General features: G+C 37.9%; 2 protein-coding genes and 1 non-coding gene across 27 annotated transcripts in view; 1 reads left to right on the top strand and 2 right to left on the bottom strand.

Annotated features, from left to right (window-relative positions):
• MYNN (myoneurin) overlaps window positions 1–20658 on the bottom strand; it is a 33764-nt gene extending 13106 nt beyond the window's left edge. For 12 of the 25 annotated variants that reach the window (XM_077880249.1, XM_077880259.1, XM_077880253.1 and 9 more), the window contains exons 1-8: window positions 20008–20655; window positions 18841–19138; window positions 13897–14690; window positions 13003–13162; window positions 11022–11200; window positions 10048–10131; window positions 8949–9035; window positions 113–7227 (exon numbers count right to left, since the gene is read on the bottom strand). In XM_077880249.1, coding sequence (XP_077736375.1) covers window positions 6965–7227; window positions 8949–9035; window positions 10048–10131; window positions 11022–11200; window positions 13003–13162; window positions 13897–14690; window positions 18841–19138; window positions 20008–20017 — 1875 coding nt within the window. In that variant the 5' untranslated portion in view covers window positions 20018–20655 and the 3' untranslated portion in view covers window positions 113–6964. Of the gene's footprint in view, window positions 1–112; window positions 7228–8948; window positions 9036–10047; window positions 10132–11021; window positions 11201–13002; window positions 13163–13896; window positions 14691–18693; window positions 18756–18840; window positions 19139–20007 lie in introns of those variants that run through there. The other 13 variants (XM_077880256.1, XM_077880262.1, XM_077880266.1 and 10 more) reach the window with 5 other exon arrangements.
• On the top strand, window positions 19811–24269 carry LOC144302688 (uncharacterized). The gene is made up of 2 exons (XM_077880292.1): window positions 19811–20728; window positions 23933–24269. The coding sequence occupies exons 1-2, from the start codon at window positions 20195–20197 to the stop codon at window positions 24065–24067; spliced, it is 669 nt and encodes a 222-aa protein (XP_077736418.1). The 5' UTR covers window positions 19811–20194; the 3' UTR covers window positions 24068–24269.
• Window positions 22527–22599, bottom strand: TRNAV-AAC (transfer RNA valine (anticodon AAC)). The gene has a single exon. It is a non-coding gene; the product is annotated as a tRNA-Val (tRNA).
• Window positions 24270–24293: the final 24 nt, after the last annotated feature.

The raw sequence follows: 24293 nt of genomic DNA, 5'->3' as shown, positions 1-24293 counted from the left end.
AATGTTTACAATGGAACCAACAAAACTATACTGTATAGATTACAGAATTATACAAATGACATTATGTATCCTGACAAACTGATTTATTTTACTAGTTAGTGATTTTACTTACTAGGTTTTATCAGACATTACTTGACAATGTTCTGCGTGTTCAAATCTTATTTCCATTTTAAGATCTCTGCTCTGAAGATATAAAGACTGGCTGTTTTTTTACAGAGTTCTTTTACATGCTGAATAATCTAGAACTAAATATTCTATCTAAAAAGGCTGTATATCTCAGAAAAATCAAATGTCTTTGTATTGTTAAGAATGCAAAAAGAAATGAATAAAATTCTTTTAATCAAATTTGAAAATCTGCAGAATTCAATGGATGCACTAAAACCAAGCCATAGGAAAAAAAATAGGAACAATTTAAACAACTATTATTACATTTGTAAAACATTAAGCTGGGCGAGGAAATGTTGCTCCTAGCAATTAGAGATCCAATAAATTCAGATTCAAGTAACAATATGACAAATCTTTTATACTTGAGTATCTGTCCAGAGTTAAGGATAGTTTGTTAAACTACAGATGCTAATCAGCATTTTTAAAGTGTGCACCATCAAAACCACTGAGGCAAATGTTAAAATTACAGATTCTTAGAGTCCGACCTACTGAATCAAAACTTCCGAGGATAGTCTGGGGAATCTGCATTTTTACAATCCAGGTCTTTAATCTCAAAGTTAAGCACCAATGCTCTGGTTTTCTCATTCTTCAAGTTAGTTTTTTGAATATATACTTTTTAAAATGGAAGTACAGCAATCATACAGAAAGTACAATTTTTTTTAAAGTAGGCTCCATGCCCAGCATGGAACCCAATGTGGGGTTGAACTCACAACCCTGAGGATCAGGGCCTGAGCTGCGATCAAGAGCTGAATGCTTAAACAACTGAGCCACCTCAAAAAAAAAAAAAAAAGAAAAGAAAAAAAAAAAACAAGTGAACAAGTCGATGAATTATCACGCAGTTAACCCATCCATGTTAGCCACGACCTAGATATAGATAGTAAATTCCACACGCTTCCGAGAAGCTCCCTCAACCTTCTTCCAACAGGCAACCACTTCTTCTAACACCATATAGTTTTGCCTGTTTTTGAATTTTATATAAACTGAATCTTGTAGAATTTACTGTGTCGGACTCCTTTTGTACAATAGTTCATCTTTTATTGCTTTGAGATATCTGTAATATGCTGGGTAGTAGGGGAGTTTACAGGATTCTAGAAAGAGGTGGCCTCTCCTCAGGCTGGGTAGGAAACAGTCACATGAAAGTAAACCTCGGTAATGAGATTTGCCTGTCCAGTGTAATCTCTGTTCTTGTGTTGTATGGAGGGCACCTACAAGTTTCTTTATTCTCCCAAGGGGAGACTCAGAAACTCAGACGGTAGCTGAGTGGGAAGTTGATGAATGGGAAGCAAAAAGGCTTGCTTTGAGTCTGCTGGCTGGGGCGGGTGGGCAGCCACAGGTTAAAGTGCACCCTGATCAGAACTGCAGAAATGTCAGAGGTCTCCACATTTGTTAGAACCAAGGTGAGGCCAATTTAGTCAAGAACTACTGGGCTCTGACCAAGCTAGGACAAACCTGATGACCTATTTTACAAGCTGTTGCCTACTGCATCAGAGGCCAGTAGGATACCCAGAGAAGTGGAAGAACTGAAGACACTGTTTTCCCTGATTATGTTATTTAAACCCCCTCCATACATCTGGATGCCAGATTAAAGAGAAAACAAATGACAGAAACAAGAGCATTTTCAAAAGTTTAAGCATTACCTTACAATGTCATAAATTGTATTTCCTTTTCAACTGGCTGAGACTAAAAGTTATTATTTTCCTGACTTCCCATGGGGTGGGAGCTCAAGTGGAAGGAAATGCAAGTTCTGTCAGAAAACTCCCACTTCTTTGCACATCTGAACTGTAAAGAGTACATCTGTAACCATATAGTTTCCTTCCATCCTCCTCTTGTCATGCTTTAAGATCAGGCTCAAATGCAGCCTCTGATTATGGTGTTGCAAATCATAGTAAGCTCATCATTTTACAATGTTTCAGTTTTGAAAGTAAGGAATAAAGTGCTTTATTTTATATACTGACAAAAAATGATTCTGCTCCACACTGCTTTTCAACTAAATAGTAATCATGTCTTAACTACTACTCAAACCATATCCAGCTAGCTTCTATCTCCGCTATTACTCCAACTGCCTTCTCAAAGGATCATCATACTCCAATTACCCAACCAAAAGTTTTCTTTGATTTGTACCCTATTTCTCTGTACCATATGACCAGTACAAAACCACTTTCATCTTCATAAAATTTGCACTACCCTGGTGTTCTTCCTGTTATCATTTTGTATCATTTATTTATTTTTTTAAGGTAGGCTCCATGCCCAGCATGATGCCAAAGCGGAACTTGAACTCACGATCCTGAAATCAAGGCCTGAGCTGAGATCAAGAGTCAGATGCTTAACTGACTGAGCCACCCAGCCACTCCTATCTTTTTGCTCATTCTTTAAATGTATTTCCCCAAAGATTTTCTTTTGCTTAGTACCATCTCCCAGGCCCACCTTAATCATTGCTATGCCAGTAATCATTAGCCTACAAGATCTGAGCTCTAGCTTTAACCTCTCCTAGACTTTGGGCTCTATTTCCAAGTACTACTAGACATTTTCACATGGCTGTTGTACCACCAATCGAATTCAGTGCATCTAAAATAAAGCCTTTTCTTCCATAAACCTCTTCTTCATCTTCCCTATCACACTTAACGGCATCACCATCATCTCAGTCATTAAGGATCAAAACTTAGATGTCTTATTAAAGTCAGAGCTGTCTAACTGCAAGGAAAAGAAATGCATTCAAGCCTAAGAAAAGGGATATTTACTGTAAGGATACAACAGGAAAAAAAAAATCACTGGCATCCAGGATGATGACAGTGCTGTGCCACCTCAAGAATGGGGACTCCAAGGCCACACCTCTCTCTCACAGAGAATCAGTGGCTTGGTTCTGTGACCTTACTTCATTCCCTTGCTTCATTCTGTAGACCAGCTTTCTCTACTTATTCATAATTTCTTTTAGACTTTGGCTTGCTTCACTCACTCTGGGCCAGTTCTAAATGATCTTTTCACTTATACATGTTCCAAAACTTAAGTCTCTGAATTTCAGAGCTCAAATTCTTGAGAATCTAACCAGTTTGGTCAGGCCTAAGAATTCTTTCTCCCTAGTAAGATGTTCAGTTAAGCTGCAGATCTAAGTATGGAATCATGTGTTACAAATGTAGGCTGTCTGATCCTCTAATCCCCACCCTTCAGCAGTCAGTTGTGCTTGGGTGTGAGAGACCACAGGTTACCAACCTGGTTATCCAATCCTACTCCTTTAGCACAGGTTAAGGATTGAGGACTATTTCATGTAAGATGTGTCAGGCATAGTGCTGGACATGTCTTTGACTCCTACCTCCTCCCTGTTTCATACTTTCTTCATTTAGCCTGTCTCAGCTAGCTTTGTGCACATTCCTTCCCATCATCCATCTCCTGTTTGTCTATCAGGGAACAACTGGCCCTGTTTCTGTCCATTCAGCTCTTGTTGACTGCTCCGTATTTCCTTCCTTGCCTTCCCCTGAAACACGTGACATTCTGTCTTGTTTTACTGCCATTATGTTCAGGCTTGTCTTTCCTATTTGACTTAAGGGTGGTGTTTACCTTATCTTTGCAGGTTTATGTATCTTGATTTCAAAAATTTTCCAGCATTTGAAATACTGGCTAAACATTTTAATGCAAATACCTGTTCACATCCATGATGTTTACTTTGAAACTAAATACCCTATTTCTGGATGGTTATTAAGTCTACCTGATAATTACCTAATTCCTTAAGCAAATACACCAAATCTCTCTTGAATCAATGGTGGCAGGGGTTGAAGAGAACAAGAGAGTAACCATACCACTGTTTCAAGAAATTAATGCTCCATTAACTAAAACTCCATACTGTTCATAAATAATGAGTAAAAATATAGAATTTACAGAAATTGCGTTAAAATACAATTTCTTTTTACTTGGTGCTATTTCTAGGGAAATTCTAAAGACTTAAAATCTGAGTATAAGATGGAAAGTTATATGAAGGGCTTCATTTTTAAATGCTTCCCCAAAAGACAAGAAACATTTAAGATAGTTCTCAATGTCTGGTTATATTAAAATCACCTGTGGAGCTTTTCCAGCATATATGTCCCAGAGACTGGACGATTCAGTAGGCCTAAGGTGGGGTGGGGTTTGGATAGTGTTATTTTTTTAAATGTTTCTGATATCCATCAAATGTTACAACTATTGTCCTAGGATATTTTAAAAAACAAGAACATGTAGATTGTCTTTATACATGTACATTTCAACTACTCTCATTTGTATAATTTCTGCAGAATTGAAATATACAGAAGTGATAAACTGCTTTTGCAAGAGAACTGATTGAACGTTTTCTTTAAAAATTTTTTTCTAAAATATGTCTATCAAAATCATCCTATGAAATTAAACATAAAACAAATACCATTTAAAAACAGCAAAAAATCATTTATATATAATCTATGGTTTCTTTTTAAAAACTCTAAAATCTAACAATATAGTAGAAATAATCTAATACATACAAAATTATTTTAGAAAATAATCTCAGTAAGATCTTCAACATCCTAAACAGACTTTCAAAAATTTAGTCATATTTAATTAAGAATAGACTTTTCCGAAAACTGCATTTAACAAATATATTTTTAAAAAGACTTAATTAAAATGATAATTATGAGTGTTAGGATGATACCAGATACAACTAAAATATATGCGTATTATAATAAGGAATAGTATAGAATTTTGAGAAGAATGACAAGTTTGCAACCTCAGCCTTCAAGATTTCTTACATGTCACTCTGGAAGAGCATCAAGCCATGTCAATTTAAAATAAAATTATTTTAGCTATCAAGAACAGATACTGTGATGAAGAAAAAGCACAGTAAATCAACCTTAGCCATTCCAATCCAATAATATTAAAAATAATAAATCTGAAGGCTAATCTATGCAAAATGCTAATTACCATCATATTAGTTGCAATTTGGTAACTACTGCTCTCATAAAATTTTGACATCACTGTAGCGGTTTTTGAAGTTTTATTCAATAGATGCTTGGATTAATGAAGATATAAATTAAATATAACCTCTTCATTTCAGCAGACTTCTTAAAGAGGCTGAGTCTTTTAATTTTCCTTAATTTCTTCACATCCCAATAAACTCCTATTGAATTTAAGCCAGAAGAGATTAGTTGAACATTTTAGGACTTTGTAAATTGTATTTAAACCAGTGTATTAATACACACGCATAATTAGATTTCTTAGATAAATAAATATGAAGCTTGACATCTATTATATAAAGGCAATAGAGTTCAAAGTCTATTCAGTTAAGTCAGTCCCACTGGTGGCAAATGCTATGGTGAAAATGCTGAGTGTGCTGGGAAATGGTGACAATCTCTACAAGAATTCAGGAGTTTTACTACGTCCTCTCCTAGCTGGTTCCTCTGACTAGGATGCCAGAGAAAATACAATTAAAGAAATCAATACCCAAAAAACCCACTTTAAGTTTATTATAAGTGTAGTTTAAAGCCAGAAAACATATAAGCCACAGCTAACGCATAGCAGAAATATGAAATAATGTCACCATGGTGTTTATCAGCAGTATAGGAACTGACTCTGTGGAACTGAGAATTTAATGCTGAAAGATTAGGCAGTAAAAAAAATCAATTATGTGGCAAAAGTGGGATGGGGAAGACTGGTAGTAAATATTCAAATGATACTCAATTTTCTACATTCAGCAGGAAGGAAGCAGACTACTGTGAAACTATGACAATAGCCAAATGTTGTGGTTTAATTTTTAAAATTTTAAAACTCAAAACCTATAGAAAACTTAAATATAAAATATTTAATAAACGGGCTTTCTGATTCCTCAAATGTTCATTTACAACTGAAGCTAATTTCTTAACTCTTTACATAATTATGATGTGTCAATTCAGAGGCCAAATGATTTAGAGTATGCATTAAGTTTATATTTAAAAATTTTTTTTAGAACTTAGTATTGTAAAAAGAGTGTAACAGGTATAAGAGAGGCTTATCAAAAATTTTCAAAACTCTGTATATTTTCATCTCCAGTAATCTAGAAACCTATTAAAACATAACTTGAATCAAATTTTGAAATTGTCTTTTAACAAGTTAAAAACATCAATGATCTATTTAAAACTCATATTGCAAATATAGTCTCAGATAACTCAAAAGTACGGACTCTTGCTATTCTCCAGAATATTGAATTCTAAATGAACAAAAATGAATAATATACAGTTTTCTAGCTTTTAAGAAAAACACTTTTTTCAGTAGAAAAGTTACCTCCAATGGAATATATTAAATAGCACAATTCTTATCAGTACCGAAATTCTCTTAAGAAGAAATATGAAAATTTACATTTCCCTCATAGTTTATGTATTGGCCTAAGGGGCTCAGTAACAGCAACACTCTTGGCTGATACTATCATCGATTTTGCTTAAATTTTGAGGGGGACAAAACTAAAAAATCCCACAGGTCAAAACCGACTCATATAAACGGAAAGATTCCATTTCAATAAATGAAAGGCAATTCAAAATGCAAAATAAAAATGAATTAAGGCAGCTCTAAAAGAAAATAAAACTTACTCATCCAAAATAGTGCTACTACAGTATAATTCACTTCTTAACACGTTATGTTTATAATCAGATATAAAAGCCAAAAATCAAAACAAGCATTGCAGTTACGATGCAGCATTAGGTGTTTACTTCAGTGAATGAAAAATAATGTTCACAACTCAAATGAATGGTAATTTAATATAATATATGCACCTTACCAGAGAGTTTATGTTTACTACCAGAGATGTCTTAGCAATTCCATATTCCTCATAAAGTCAGTATAATTGCTGTAAAAAAATCAACTGTGGTTCTGAATACCCATTCACAGTTGACCTCAACAACGTATCTGATGTAGGAGACTGATTATCTGTGACAGGCAGAAGGATGTGGTGGTCCTCAGTTCCAAGTGGAAGAGATAGTGGTAAAGTCATATCAGAAGGTTTCACATCCAATGTTTCTGATAAAGGACTTTTTTGTATGGAATCTTGTTCACTCAAGGGATGATCCTCTATACCAGAATCTAGAATTTTATCTGCACCTGAAATAGAAAGGGAAAGTATGCTATCTTTGAAAACAAAACAAAAACCCTTAGATAGACTAAATCTGCTCACTATTCCCAGAACTTGCATTCCATTCTCCACACCTTTTACTCGTGTTGTTTCTCTTGTGCTGATTTACCTGCATTATCTATTCAAATTCAATACAGACCTCAAGCCTAGGTTCAAGCACCAACTTGAACTGAAAATGGACTTAATTATTCTAGAGTAAGCATTTCTATTTTATTGTTCACTTGTCAATTTTTCATGTATCATCTTGTGACATCTCTCTTATTGCTACTGAACATTCTACTTTAGATGCCCTGAATTCTCAACCAGACTATAAATTCCTTAAGGGTAAATGTCAAGTTATGCTTCTCTAATTCCTTCAAAGTACTTAATAATAGTGCTACACTCATAATAAATTTATTCACTGATGTATTAATAAGTAATTCATGCTATTCTCTGAGTTCAAGTTCAGGGGCATGGCACTTTTGTATATTTTCAGAAGTGAGAAATTCTGCTCTATGTAAGGGAGTGATTATCACACTGACTATGATACACTTGTGCCTTCAAAGTTCCCATGAGCTTTACCATGCTCCTGTCACTCCAAGGTATTTACATGATTTCAATCTCCTTGTCTTTATTAGACAAAACTGCATTTTTACTTCTATAAAATTATAATTCTCTCTGTTCTTGCCAAACCACTCTTCAGTTCAACTAGCCAAGAATATAACCTGCACTTCTTGTCCCAATGACTCTCTTTACAATGTTCTCTTTGCCTGGGACAAACCTTCCTTTTCCTATCTCTATCCTTTGAACTCTTTCCTTCCAGTTCCGTAGAATTAAGCCTTTCCAATATTCACCTCAGAAGGATTTAATCTCTTCCTTCACACTTTTGTATCTCCATTATACCTTACATTTTTCTTATAATCACAGTTATTTAGATTTCTGGTCTCCCATACCAGATTGTACACTCTTTGAGGACTAAGACTGTGCCTTGTTCAACTTTGTTTATCTTGCAGTTATGTGTATCTTGGAGGTAGAGGCATTTAATGTTTGCTGAACTAACACTGCAGTTTTCAGATGTTCCTGACTTAATCCTTATGATGTTTCAGTAGACTTGTTAACATCTCTGTACTCTGAAGAAGCCTAGGGTTTTGTTTCTAATTGTGACACAGTACAACTTTTTGAAGGATTCATTTTAAGCAACAGATTTAAAATTTTGTAGTCTGGCTTTCCATTTTTATGTACCAATCTGGGACTACTCATTACCCTATTTCCTATTCAATGTTTCTGGATTAGGGTTCATAATGCCTTCTTCACAAAACGAAAGAAAAGAAAAGAAAAGAAAAGAAGAGAAGAGAAGAGAAGAGAAGAGAAGAGAAGAGAAGAGAAGAGAAGAGAAGAGAAGAAAAACTAATAATTCCTAGGTAACTCAGACTAATATGAAGAATAATGATACATATTTTTTAATATTGTTTCATTCTTGAACTTCATAAATCGGCTTTTTAAAAGAGGAAATATTTCAAGTACTGTTTATTAGGTCAATATGGAAAGATATTCTTAGTGACTTATTTACAAGTTATAAAGCTTCCTAATAAATATATATTTAGCTTCCAAAAACATACATCTAATTTCAACTGTTATACTGTGCATCTCAACAATTTAGGAATAGCACCAACAGGAGAACACCAAATTTTTATAAAACACAAACATTTACCGGAATGGACTTTTGTTTTGTGCTTCTTTAAATTTTTAATATCTGTGTAAGAATTTCCACACAATTCGCAGATAAATGGCCTTTCTCCTGAAAAGCAAGTTAAAAAGTTTAAACTCAATATTTTAGAAGCTAAGACAAAAATATCAATGTCTATGAACACAATGCAGACATTTACTATACTGTTTAAATTTAGTTTCAAAGGACCTTTTTAATCACTTGGTTATAATATAGTGAAATGAAACTATACACATTAGGCACTTCTTTATACAAAGCATCTCCAATTTCTGGGAAAATTGAGCATTTTCATTAACAGAAATTTAACTTACTCTTTTATTTCTATTAGATATTTAGTAAGTGTCAGTTATATGCCAGACCCTAAGAGGAACAGGGTAAGGGGGAAAAAATGTGTAATTACAGTTTCTGCTTTCTGGTAGCTTACAAATTAGAAAAATAGGGACAATAAAATGCTACAAAATTATAATTCCTTTGAATAAGAGCTGTTCAATGCTTTATAAACTAAGGAGCATGAGAACATAGACTATTAAATATCTACCAGGTGCTCATACTATTCTAAATAGGAATTATAAGGAATAATTTTAAAAATGAAAATAGTACATTTTCAAAATGGCATTTTCCTTCGTTTTAATTTATTTGTTCCATATTTCTTTCATACTACACAATACTATTACACAATACTAATATTGTAAATATTAGTATTTACATGGCAATACTAAAATTCTGGAAATATGCTTACTGAACTGAACATTACTTGATGAGAATAATCTGATATTATCTTGGTATTATCTATATTATCTATTCCTTTTCATTTCTTGATACACTTGTGTAACTGAATCCAAACCATTTAAGAACTATTATTATCTATTAGAAAATCTATACAATTCTAGACCAAATTTAATTAATACTACTCCAAGTAACTAAAAAAACCAAAGCAAATAAAAACTTGATATTTATACATTAAAATATTGCGACAGGTAGAGTAAGACTAGATACCACATAGTCCATAATGGTTTAAAGTCAAGGCTTACATAAAAAGAAATTAGAGAGAACAAAAAATAATACGTTCTCCCTAAACACAGACCTGTATGGGATCGAAAGTGTTTGTTGAGCTCTCCTGAGGAAATAAAACTTTTCCCACAAATACCACATATGTATGGTTTTTCACCTAGATGGAAAATAAAAGATAGCGAAGTGGTGTACTATACCAATATAATATTTATCAATTACAATAATCTAAAGTAACCTGTTCTAAAATTTATGTAAATTAAAACCTCTTTATATATTGTATTTTAGAGGTATCTTCAGTGTGATCTGACTTAGATGAATATTAATTATTTTACACTGTTCATGTAACCTGATCCCTTTCATAGAATAAAACTTTATTTCTGCAAATATCCTCCAGTAGACTAGAGTTGGGCAAGAAGTTCAATTTTTATATGATTACAAACAAGATTAAAAATTCATCAATCCATTACTTTAATTCTTCCTATCTTAACCATATTATTAAGAGAAATATTATTATTTTGGAAAGACCTATTTTAAAAAGTACCCTATCAAACTGAAAGTCTTTGAGTATAATTTGCTTCAAAACTGATACTCTGCATTCAAAGTATCCGTTAAATTTACCAATCTTAGAATGTCTGCGTAGGACAAGTCCTAAGAAGTCATAAAAATCAATGTTCCACCTAAACCCACCCCCCCACCCTGTGATTTCACTCTTGTTTTATTCAAGAGAAGTGAAACAAGAGGCTAAGGATTTTTTCTAAGGTCATAAAATATGTCTCAACTCAAGTTTATATATTGTCAAAATTATCTGATTCTACTATACATAGAAGATAGATAAAAAATTCTACCCACTATTATTATCTAGAAAATGTCTGCTTTTAAACCTAATATTTATGTGAAAACCACAAACACAAGAAGTTTCAACAAGCACAAACACAACAGATATACAACACAAAGTCTGTAATCTATTTTCTTGAAGGGTTCAATTTCCCTTTTTCTTTCTTTTATTTACAACTTTCCTTATTTTAAACATCTCTGTCAAAATCTTACCTGTATGTTTTCGAGAATGAGTGATAAGAGAACTAGAGACAGCAAAAGCCTTCCCACAAGTATCACACACATAAGGCTTTTCTCCAGTATGCCTACGAACATGATAGGTCAATGTGCTGGCTTGAGCAAATCTCTGTCCACACCTATCACAGACATATGGCTTCTCTCCACTATGCTTCCTATTCATAAATAAATATAAAGTACATGCTGGTAAGTAGAACAATTTGGGTCCAACCTATATAATAAGCATTTTTCATACAATTTTCACACAGTATTTTACTTCATCTTAACAGTCCAAAAACGTGTATTTAAAATCAACAGTTTCAATGTATACTGTCAAAAATAAATGTTTTGGTTATTATCTGTTCTAAGATCAGTTAAAAACATTTTACCATCATCTTTATATGGTTGTCAAGTGTGCCCCTAATACCACAGGCAATTATTTTCACTTGTCCATTCACTCACTCTTCAAAATTCTTTCCTTAAACCTCCAGCACTTCCTCACCCATCCTCATCCTTAGTGGATGGCCTTGCTTCCTGTTTTACTGAGAAAAATTTAAGCAATCAGAAGAAAATTTCCACCATCCAAACTCTCTGCCTATGGCCATCTGCATCTATGTATTTGCTGTCCTTCTGGTTAACTCTAACATGAGGGTGACAGTTCATCTAAATCCAACTACTACCATTTGCATAATTAAGATAGTATCCCCCTTGCTTAATGATATCATTCCTGTAATTTCCTCCACCAGTTTTCCCATCTCATTGTACTGCAGCATACAAATATATTAATGTCTTCAATATTTAAAAAGACCCTAGACCTCTTGCTCCTCCATTTCTCTGCTCCCCTTTATCAAAAATTTGAATCTCCAAGTGTTCTACCTTCATTTCTTCTTTACCAATCTCTTCTCTACTAGCTTCTGCTAACATTGCTTGTCAAGAGCACTGCTGACCTCTCACTCTACTAAATCCAATAGTTAATTCTCAATCGTCACCTCCCTATCATCAGAATTTGACATAGCTGATTGCTCCTTTCTGGAATAATTTCCTTCTCTTGGATTCCAGGGCAGTCTAGGTTTTCCTCCGATACTGGCTGCTCCTTCCTAGTCACCTCTGAGTGCCTCATGATTCAGTCCTTTGATCTCTTTTCTATCCACATTCATTCTCTGGGTGACCTCATTCAGTGTTATAGCCTTAAATACTATCTATATGCTGAAGACTCCCACATTTCTATCTTCAGCTCAAACCAGTCCTCTGAACTATAGACTTACATAACCAATGTACAACTCCATTCAGATGTCTAAGAGTCACCACAAGTTTACTATGTTCAGATGTCTACTCTGAATGCCTGTACCCTCTCTTCAACTGCTCTACCCACAAATCTCCATTTCAGTTAATAGTAATTTCATCTTCTCAGGTGCAGGCTGTAAGCCTCAGAATCATCTTTGATCCCACTCTTCTTTGCTTCTTTCATACCCTACATCCAATCTGCAGCAAATTTTGTTGTTCTACCTTTAAAAATATGTCCAGAATCTGACAACTTCTTATCTCTACCACTGTTACCACTTTGGCCTAAATCATTACCACTCTCACTTGAGTTTTACCTATAGCTTCCTAACTGGTAGCTTTGCTTCTACTCTTACAATCTTACACTTTTTCCTCTAATACAGCAGCCAGAGTCATCCCCTTAAAATGCAAGCAAGATCACATCACCTACTTCCCAATCGCGAGAGTAAAAGCTTTAGGCCTATAAAACCTTATGCCATCTATAAGTCTTATCGCCATTCTGATCTCATTTCTCTCCCTTACCATCCCTCTCTAGTCACCATGGCTTCCTTCTGGTTCCTCGACCATTCTAAGAAAATTTAATGATGGAGCCACAATTAGAACTCTACTATCCTGAGTGCTAATAAAGTAGTCTATTCAAAAGACTGTGGTGGACAACAGACTCAAAGATCAAACAACTTATTTTTTTGTTTTTTACCTTGCATGAATCTTGAGATTGCTAGAAGTTGCAAATTGTAAATTGCATACATCACATTTATAGGGTTTTTCCTCACCATGATGCATACGACTATGGAAGACCAGCTGGCATTTCTGAGCAAATCCTTTATCACACAATTCACATTTGTATGGCTTCTCACCTAAAAGAACAAGCAAATACAATTTATATTTAAAAGGAGATCTTGTTTTAGTTGCTTGAGCCACATAAGCTTTCAAGAGTTTATCAACAGTACTATTCTCAGTATTCAAAAATGTTAACTGCTAGAAATAAAGAGGCAAATAGGATTTTCTCCAGATTGTCTACTGAAAACAATGGTAGAATTAAATCAGAGTTTCTCAACTCATAATAGTGAAAGGTGATCAATGAGAGAAATACATACTGCATCTTAAAAAGTAAAATCTAAGTGTACCAACAAATGTAAATGTAGAGGCTGAGGAATGAAAGTATGTGTAATTCTAAAGAAACACATTCAGAAGTTGACAAATTCTGGGCAGCAGGAGGTGAGATGTGTTGACAAAGTCTGAGAGTTGTCCTGAGTTGTAACTAGTTTTTTCAGTTCTCTTAATCTTTGTCTCTGTTAAATACTTAGCAAGCTAGAATCAAGCTTATGTTTAACTATGAGGGAAAATGGTAGAAAGACCTCATACATTAGGACCCCAGGGTTATCAGCAGCAATAAAACAAACAGCCATTAAATACTTGGTCACAATTACAAAGAAATTTTCAATACTCTAACATGCTAAATACTTTGTGAATGCAAGTATATACCAAATGTTGGTCACAAAGTCAACACTGCATATTAATTTATTCTGTACAAAAATATTGTTTCAGCCACAGCATATAAACAAGTGTATCTCCCACAAACCAGTCTTACCTGTATGAGTTCTTACATGTGTTTTCAGCTGGTTACACTGGGTAAATGCCTTTCCACACAAGTGGCAGACATAAGGTTTAACTCCTTTATGTATTCTCATGTGCCTTCTCAAACTGCTGGCTTCCGAAAACACTTTCCCACATGTGTTGCACATTGGCTTGGCCTTGGAATACCTCTGATCCAGCTCTTCCCCAGAGCTCTCCAGCTCATAAGAATTCTTGACACTGGCTATGTTGGACATAGAGTGTTCTTTCAGAGCACAGTTTGGCTGTGATTTTCCACGTTTCCGTTTCACTGTAACAGTTTGCACAATATCTTGTGCTGGAAAAGTGTTTTCCACGACTGATGTCAACTCGAGTTCTGAATTATCATTTCTTTGTGCAACTTGTTCTATTACAGGTGTGGATAATTTATTTGCATCTAAAAATAACTCAACAGATGCATTCTCTAAAATGTCACTGGGATATTGCACTGTTTTATTCTGTCCTGTTTTCTGGGAGCTGAAGGCCTTCTTCTTCTTTTTATTTTGAGAAGACTTCTTTGCTAAAGTCCCTTGTTTAGGATTTGCCTGAACTAAATCTGTAGACACTTCTGATTTTTCCCGACTGTTATAATCCCGTAGAGTAAGGAGACAAGTCTGTTGATTCAATTCAATGTTTCCAGTAATACTAGATATCTCTGTAGAAGAGGGATTAGCAATAAAAGCAAAATCTTCCATCTTTATTTTACACTTAGTGACCACCTCTTCCACTTTGAGATAGTCAGCGGCCTGATGAATTTCTTTAACATTCCAACTGTAAGGAAACAAGGCTAAATGACAATATTCTGAGCAAAGAAAAACTTTGTGAAACAGAGCTGTACATATATTTCAATGTCTTTTCACACAAAACCTAATGAAGCAGAATGATGAAAAACACATAACTAAAAGAACAGATTTACAAAAATGCATTTACTCATTCAGAAGTACTCATTCAGAATATGTGTAGGCAAAAATCTCCGTTTTGCAGAACTTGAATAGTTACATACTACGTATGTACTACTAGGGGAAAATAAAATGTTAAAGTTACTGCATGTCTTAAAAAACACTTGAAACACAAAAGTAGCTGTTGGCAACTTGCTGACTTCTCTCATTCATCCTGAGACCTATTCAGATAGCAAGCACCTTTCCTGGACTGGCAACAGCAAGTTGCTCTGCTCCCGTGAGGGACTTTAACTGTGCTTCTCAAACTTTCCCACACACGTGAGTCACTCAGATGTCTTGTTAAATGTAGATTCAGATTCTGTGGTAAGGCCTGTGGTGGGACCAAAGTGTCAGCATTTCTAACACACTTGCTGGTGATGCCAATGCTGCTGCTTTGTTGATTATACTTGGAAAGAACAAGGATTTAGAATACACTAATCTCTAAAAACTGTCCAATGTGTGTGTGAGAGAGACTCAACCCTCAGTAGTTGGAGTCTGTCATTATTAGAATTACATAGAAAGACTTCAGTTCACACTGTTCAATGTTCCAGTCAAAATTTACTGGTCATCTACTGTGTGTGGTACACTAAGAGGGATATTAAGAAATATCAAATAGTCCCTGCCCCCCAGAAGTTTACAACGTAGTGAAAAATTGATTACTCTAGCACTGGCTCTGGCATTACTAGGTGAATTAATCAGGGTAAGTCAGTACCTCTGGGCACTTTGATTTTTCTTAGCTATAAAATCTGAGAGTTGAGTTGGTATTAATACAAAAATAGGACCCTTTTAGTTATCTGAGGATGGATATACATGCACACAAACATACCCTTCAAGTAACCTTCCTACTTGCCATTTCCCCCAAATAATATTAAACTCTTCAGGAAGAAACTTTTCTTTTTACCCTCCTTCATTATATATATGAGCCAGAAAATGGTTTTAATCATGGCTGATAATATGTAGTGCTATTAAAACATCTTTTTTTATTTAAAAAAAAAAGTAAAATTTGAAATGAAATAAAAAATTAACTAGTGTCATGAACCACTTAGGTCTTTGAATGTATACTCCAGTATCTATAGATCTCTATCCATTTTCTCATCATCTAATGAAAGCTTCTTTACTTCAAGTGCCACCTGTATGTTTCCTCTTTTTTAATTTAACATTACACTGGCTTTTAAAAAACTGCCTTTCTTTCTATACACAATCATTTCTCTGCTCATTATAGATTAAATAGGTTTATAGGCCAGTTTGAAAACCTAATCACAAGTACACAAATATAGGGAATATTTTATTCTCTGGGAAAATATACCTGAAGTTCCTAAACATATTATAAAAAAACTTTTGGAATATTATCTATTTGCAAATGGAGTCTTTCCTCTACATGAAAAAGCATTACTTAAAGATTTATTTTCTTATGTCCTCCAGCTATAATTTTGGAATATATAATGAATGACCTTTGAAACTAATTCTCTATTTGCAAAGATATAGCACAAATGCTACAAATATAAACACAATCTTGTTCATCTCTTATACAAAATATTTTTTTGCCATGTATACAGTAGCATCATCACTTCCCAAAAATGTTATTATTCCTTAGGCATTTTAATTAATTTTGTTACATAGTCTATTCTTAAATTACAATAAATGAGAGATACCACTAGAATGAAGCCAAACTGATCACTTATTATACTTAGGCCTCAAATCATAATTACACTTAGTGCTCCATAAAATGAAGCATCAAACACATAACAAAGTCTGGTAGCCTTTAAGAACAAAAGAAACTAGCACTGAGTAGCACATTAAGTGTTCAGTACTGATACAGTATTTTGTACAAATTATTCATCTATTTCGTAGACAGCCTATAACCACAGTTACAGTTAAAAGCACCAATCAGTATTTGTTTACATCAACAAATAATCTGATGTTTACAAGCATGAAGTTACAGTGCTTGCAAACTTGTTTCATCTTTGAACAGTCCCTGAAAGTCATTTCATTACATATTGCTAGGTATATGGGTAAATACTTTACATGAATAGTTCATTTAATCCTCTGGACATGTCTATGCAATCTATAGTAATCCCAATTTATATACAAAGGAAGGCTCAGAGGTCCAAAGAAAGTAACTTGTACAAGATCACTATGTGTTAGAACTAACAGGTGACCAAGGAAATCTGGCCTGTGAATCCACTTAATTCTCTATTATTTTGTTTTTTTCACCAAGCTTAATCACTAAGTTGTACAAACTTTCTACTTTTTTGTTTTTGTTTTCTAAAACTTCCTACTTTTGATGTAAGCCTTCTCATATTTGTGACTGGGCTCAAACCACTAGCTCCCTGTAAAGATATGTACCAAAAAAGATTGAGCAAAAATTTGGCTCTTTCACATTGGTTCTTTGCATGAAGGTTCAAAGTAAGCTGCTCTTCAGTGTGTTCAGATCAATTCAAAATTGTTCTGGAAAAGCTAATAGAGAAAGGGAAACCACTAAATTGAAGACCAACCAAAATTTATTAGTTTTACAGTTGTTTTATATTATATATTCTAAATATTTAGATAAGAGGCACCTGTGGAGTCAACTGTTCAGTAAATTTAAATAATTTGTCATGTAGGTTAACCTAGAACACTTGTCTGTTCCTTTAATCAACTCATACAGAACTGACTCAAAGATTTCATTACACCAAAATTTAAAACTAATTCCAAACAGAGTGTATGTTTCCTTTTCAAAAGGATTAAGGAGCATCCTGTTTCTAGCTTTTTAAAGTACAGTTCCACAATAAGCTGCCGTGTAAAACGGAGAGAGGGATTCTGCTTAACGTCTATGTGTGTATACAGAGATTATCTGGAAAAGGATGAAAGCATATTTATCAAAATGTTAAACGTGATTATCAGAGGGTGGCAGAATTTCAGAGGTTTGTTTCCTTTTGGTTTCTCTACTAAGTTTTCTCCAAAATTTGTGGAGTTAGAGAAAGGAGAGTAGAAAAGAGAAAATAGAGGAAACTAATGTTCACAGAGAAGAGGGCCTTCAAGGAAATCCTGCATCTTCACAGCAGCACCATGGTAGTTGTCACCATCTCGTGTTTACAGATGGGGAAACTGAGGCCCTTAGGGGTTGCATCTTGCTCAGAAACACAGTGACTGACAGGCTACATCTAACTCCAACACTCGTCATCTTTTTCCATCAGAATATGATCCAGTCATGTTCACATTCCCATAAGAGGTAGAGGAGAGCCAGGGATATTATCCCCTCTTCTCCCCTCCACAACGCCTAAATGCACTAGGTTCAGACTCATGATCTAGCTCGTCCACACAGCGCCTGCAGTATCAGATTCCTGTTAGTGACAGTGGCAGCAATAGGCGTTTTAGAGACCGCATTTTAGCTCCTTGGATCTGAGTTAAGCATCAGTGCTGGCAGCTCTACAGAGATTACAGGAGTCACTGCCAGGAAATTATTTTTCTGAATAAAGATCAGCAAGCAGTCCTGCACGTTGCTATCTAAGGTCAGACATGAGAGTTCTATTAAGCGAACACAGAGGACCACCCTTCTTTCTTCACCTGTGCTTTTTGTGTTTAAGAAATGTCCATCCCAAATCAGTAATACTTTTTTTTAAGATCTTATTTGAGAGAGAGAGAGAGAGAGAGTGAGTGCACGAGCGAGAGCATGTGAGAGAGCGCAAGCATGAGCAGGGGGAGGAGAAAAGGGAGAAGGAGAGGGAGAGGGAAAAGCAGACTGCCGGAGGAGCAGGGAGCCTGATGCAAGGCTCCATCCCAGGACCCTGCGATCCCCACCTGAGCCAAAGGCAGCCTCTTAACCCACTGAGCCACCCAGGCGCCCCAATACTGACTTCTTTATGAGAAACAACAACAGCATGCGCACATCCATGGATGAAGACTCCGAGGGAAGGGACTGAATGGGGAAAAATACAGATACAGTTAAGTTCCACAGACTGCTGACTAGCTTTTGTAAGTGAACATAAAAATGTGTACTTTACCTGTCAAGATTTAAAGTTCCTGTGTATATAAACTCCAACAGTTTCTGAAATCCATCAGCCTTCACCTGACTCTGATCAAGGAAGACATTGTTCTCAGAAGTGCTTCTGTAGATCGCACCGAAATACTCACTGAACGAGGCCAGCACATTCCTGTGGGCTTTAAACTGGAATTCCCCAATCACTACGGTGCAGTCGCAAAGAAAACCCGCTTCCCGTTGTTTGTTCAGTCTCTCTAAAAGGTGCTCACAGTGATGCGAATACTGCATTTTGATACCAGAATGGAATTTTACCCCTTGTTCTAAAAGACAAAAAAGAACGAGGAAGTCAGTAACCCTAAGTTTTCATCAAACGTCTCACCCAAGCAACGGGTAAGGTGACAAGGGCCGTGGGACAGAATACGGACAAAAATACAGCCAGTCCTGGTTTATCAAAGACAACAGTTAGGAGGAAGGCCTAAGGCTAAGCTCCTGTCTATCTGTTACATCTCGGCCAACGAACACAGCGCTTCGGGCACATCGATAAATGGCGATGAACGAAAAACTGCACCAGCTGCGGGGGGGGGGGGGACCGCAAAATTGCACGCTTTTGCAGCAGATGGACCTTCAGACTTTCAAGCTCAGGGCGCATGCGCGAGCTGGCAAAAAAAAAAAAATCGAACTAAGAAATGACTCCTTTGAACAGATGGTGGGGGAAAAAAAAAAAAATACACGGTATGAGTTCTTTAAAATTGCTCTCAAGTCACCGCAACCTGTTAGTCTCCGCGGTGCACACAGCTGCTCCAGAAGGCGAGGCGGGGGCCCGGGGGGCGGAGACGCGCAGAGCCCGGAGTTGTCAGGGCTCCGCCGGCCGCCCCGAGGAGGCCGCGCCCTCCCGCTCCCGCTCCTCCACCCGGGGCCGCACCGGGCAGGGACAACCGGAGCCGGGCTCTCCCGCCTTGGGCCGCACTGCCCCTCGCCCAGCTGCCGCCACCTCCAGCTCGCACGGCAGAGGCTGCGGCCAAGGCCGGCGCCGGGCTGCCTCGCCCAGGCTTCCCACGGTAGTACCTCCGCCCCGCCCTGAATTCGAACCCCAAGAAATCTGCCCCCACAAAGCCCCAGCGTCTGGAGAGAGCGGGACTGGCAAGTTGGGGGACGGGAGCGGGGGGGTGTGTGTGAAACAAGAACTCACCTAGAGCCATCCGAAGGGGGACAGTTTCTTCACGCTCTCTCCGCCATCTTGGAAGGACGTCACCGCGCCCCGCCCCGCCTCTTCCTTCTTCCTTCTAACGGCGACCTCATATCCGGCCCGGGCGTCCCGTGGAAACGCCGGAGGCTCTGGGACGTCGGAGGTCCGAGTCCGGCGAGCACAGACCAGAATGGCCCACAGAGGTTCCACTTCCCAGCATACCGGGGTCTTCCCCACCCCCCACACCGGCGAAACCGCGAACGCCACGGATAGGGGGGACTTAGGGGCCCATTCACAGCGCCCCGCTTGTCTTCCTCATGCAGACATCGCGGCGGGCCGACAGTCAGCATCTCGCCGGCGGCCCGCTCGCAGTCTGGGCAGAGGTCCGGCAGCGCCGCGCCGGGGGCCTGTTTCCAGGAGCCAGGTTGCGCACTGCATGCTGGGGCTTGTAGTTTCTCCCGTCATCCTCCCCGTCACTCCGGCCCCCGCGGGTGCAAACAGCTGCTTTGTGCACCGCGGCTCCCGGCCGGCGGAGGTTTCTCGAGCTGGGAGGATCACCCCTTGTCAGCTTACGTACCCGAAAGGCTCTAGGGACCCCCCTGGGTTTTGTTTGCCTCGGCCGACTGTAGCTGAGTTTCCGGGATATCCTCACCTGGCGTTACAAGATGCAGCACAGCGGAGCAAACCTGTAGGGAGCACTGGGCACGCGCATCACCGCAGGAAGGTGGGCTCTACACCGGAAAAGGTTTTGCGTCTGGACCCGAAAAATCTTAATACGGTGATTTACATCGAATCCAGATTTTGTACAGCGGAGGGAAAGGATGCCAGTGACTCTGCGTGACCTACAAAAAAGGCGCAGAAACAGTCGGATACACCCTATTAAGGTGTTAGGGTGAGCTTCTCGCTGGTCCTGGAGGACACCCTAAATCTAAAAAAAAAAAAAAATTTTTCATTTTTTGTGTTAAAATTTGTGTCAGGACCGTCGGATGTTTACTCATGACTTTATTCGAAAGGACGGTCCCCACTGGAATTTACTTCCTTGTTTCTTCTGAGATTTTTTCCCCCCAACGCCATCCTGTTGGCTCTTGGCCTTCTCTCTGGTCCGTGGGAATCATATTTGTGAATAAAGCCACGACCGTTATGTTTATAAGGAAATAAAGGTTGAGGCTGGTTCTAGATTGCATCCTTCCGATTCCACTTTTACATTTTGTCAGAACCCCCTCTTCGGCAGTTTATTCAGAAATGAGTCCCTACTAGGCGCTAAGCAGCTAAGCACGACACTAAGTATGTGTAAAATAAGGGCAAAGCATGGTTTTCCTGGCGTTTAGGGGAATTTGCAACCTTTTTTTTTTTTTCTTTAATTTCACCAATTTATTTCCCTTGCCAACCCTCAGTGTGCCAAAGATGCTAAGGGGATAAAAACATAGGCTTAACTAAGATACCTATTAAAAAAAAAAAAAAAAAGTGGGTTCCTGCAGCATTGAGACGGTTAAGTAAAAGTGAGTGGCCAACATTTTTAAATTTAGGAATTTATTGTTTAATCCACAAGCTTTATATAGCTTTAGTTAAAAAAAAAAAAAAACAGTGAAAACAAGACACTATTTCAAAGTCTGGGCCCTAAAAAAACAAACAACAACAACAAAAAAATCTGGGCCCTTCCAGCCTTCCAAATAGGAGAGCTCTGAAAGTTGTATGTACCAATTGGAAGAACAAGACAAAATTATGAATGGAGCCATGACATTTCATAAAACAAACTTTTATATAACTGAAGGATCCTTCCCGGGACGAGTGAATTGCCTTTACAAAAAACAATAACAACAACCACAAAAAACACAGTTGTCTTTACAAAAAAAAAAAAAAAAAAAAAACCAGAATAGAATGAATTCCAGTGTTCCAAATCAACTTGTTACACATCAATATAAACCCACAGTGTCCTGGCAAACCACATATGCTTTCATTTTCCATCTTCTCCTAGGGCTGGAATCCTGATTCATTTCAGCAGAGACTCCACAGGCAACAGAAAAGTTGGTGGCATTAAAAGATTCATTTATACTTTGTGGTAGTTCAGCAGTCGGCCTTATTTCTGGGCAAGTCTGCCAACCATACAAGGCTGGAAGCATCATAACTTGAATGGGTGCTAAGACGGGAATTTGCAATCTGAAGGAGAAACCTAAGGGACCACTAAATCACCTGTAACAACACAAAGAGTGCTGGGCAGGCAACTAGGGCTAACATTTTTACAGCATGTTTGAGCTCATCTTCTAGGCTGGAAGTCGCCTTCTTTTTCAGGAGGAGGTCGCCGGTTGAATTTTTACCTTTGAAGCATTTCCACGTGGAAATCCGTCCCTACAGACATTCGCTGAGTAACATAACCAAGGTGAAAGTTCAAGTTCCCACTGTTGCGCGAGTTGCTGTATTTAGATCGTCATTTTAAAAACTAGAACCATTAGTGGAAGTCTCACGGCCCTGTTTGAAAGAATTTGAGTTTTGAAGGAGGAAGAAACAAAAAACACAAAAACCTTTGTTTCCGCCCGGTTTCGAACCGGGGACCTTTCGCGTGTTAGGCGAACGTGATAACCACTACACTACGGAAACCTCGCTGCTTCCTGGGGCTCGGAAAAGCCTCCATATGGACGCAGGAGCGAGAGGTTCCTGGGCAGTTAAAGAAACATTAGTTTGTAACCGAAAAACAAAACAAACAAGAAAGGGAAAATGACCTGAACTTCTAACTGTGGAGCGCTGAAACTATTTGAAAGTTGGAATTTGCGTGCATTCTTTTTTTTTTTTTTCCCCCAAAGACTCCTAGGAGCCGCTGTAGAAACCAGGCATTGGCTCCCTGCACTTCCTTGGGGTACACCTTCTTGTGCAGGGAACAGATGCTTTACTTAGTGTCCTTTCCCGGAGGCGCCCTGCTGAGCAGCTGGGGCACATGGGGGGCATCGTTGGCCCCCCCTCCCGCAGCGGCCTGCTGCACCAGCTGCCTCCGCTGGCCCTTAGTCAAGTGATCCTTTTCAGCCTCTGGTGGGGAGACGTGTAAATAACTTGAATTTCCTCCCCTGCTTCCAGAGATCAACCAACCAGAGGTTTGAACCTACCTACTTGTTTTAAAATCCTCTACACAGTGTGTAGAATTAAAGGGGTAAAAAAATAAAAATAAAAATAAAAATAAATCAGACACCACGGTGCACGTTTTGGCACTCCATGTACTTAAATTATTCTAAACCTGAACTTCGTATGACCTAGGGGATATTACTTTTATTGCAAAGAAGCAGTCACCTCCTTATGCCTAAAAATCAAGTCTTATTTTTTAGGAAGTGAGAAGGACTCTTCCGTATCACACCAGGAGATAACCTGGTAAGATTGTTAAAAAAAAAAAAAAAAAAAAAATCAATCAATTAATCAGCCAATCCCACAAAGCAAGAGTCTACCATTTTGGATTTGAGTACATTTTGCATGGAAGCCGCAGGGAAGGAACACAACAAAGTGTTAGTCCAGTTTATAGAAAGGATAATAAAGATATATAAAACACACCTTTTTTTTTCCTTTCAAGATTTTATTTAAATTCAAGTTAGTTCACATACAGTGTCGTGTTAGTTTCAGAGATAGATAGAATTTAGTGATTCATCAGTTGCATGTAACACCCAGGCAACTCATTACATCAGGTGGTCTCCTTAAAGTCCATCACCCAGTTGCCTCACCCCCACCCCCACCCCCACCCCCACCCTCCTCCCCTCCAGCTACCTTCAGGTTGTTTCCTATGATTTAAGATTTCTCCAGGTTTCCCTCTCTCTGTCTTTACCTTATTTTTCCTTCCCTTCCCCTAGTGGGTCTATGTGTAAAATCCACTTTAAATCCTAGCCTTCAAAACAAAAACAAAAAGAAAATCAAAAAATAAATAAATCCTAGCCTTCTTTCCTTGTCCTTTTAGGAGGTTGAAGAGGATTTCAGAAGCATGCAGCAAGCTGCTGCTACAGCTTTCCTCCTTCAAATCTGCCCAGCTTTTCCTAGCTTCAAGGGCACACTCCAGAGCCTCTGGGCAGGCCCCTGGACAGGTACCTATTAGCCAGGATGCAAAGGATTTGGAAAAGAAAACTGCTTGGCACGCCCCATCGAGGCATGAGGCAAAGCTCCTTGTAAAGGGTTAGATGTGTGTCTTCAGAGAAGAAAGTTGGGTTTTCCTGATACTGGTATCCCCGGATTCCAGGGGGTGGCGCGTGGCCCAGCGATCAGGCGGGCAGCGCTCGGGAGAAGCAGGGGGCCGCACCTGCACCTGCCGCGCGGGCCTCGTG

Source organism: Canis aureus, chromosome 31 (assembly GCF_053574225.1).
Source record: "Canis aureus isolate CA01 chromosome 31, VMU_Caureus_v.1.0, whole genome shotgun sequence".
In the NCBI taxonomy this organism is placed as follows: domain Eukaryota; kingdom Metazoa; phylum Chordata; class Mammalia; order Carnivora; family Canidae; genus Canis; species Canis aureus.
This window is presented reverse-complemented; position numbering and strand designations above follow the sequence as displayed.

Excerpts from the sequence above, each read along its gene's own strand:
- LOC144302688 (XM_077880292.1), top strand. The coding sequence starts at position 20,195 with ATGGCCCACAGAGGTTCCACTTCCCAGCATACCGGGGTCTTCCCCACC. Across the intron at positions 20,729-23,932 it reads ACGCGCATCACCGCAGGAAG|GAGGTTGAAGAGGATTTCAG; the intron begins GTGGGCTCTACA and ends TTGTCCTTTTAG.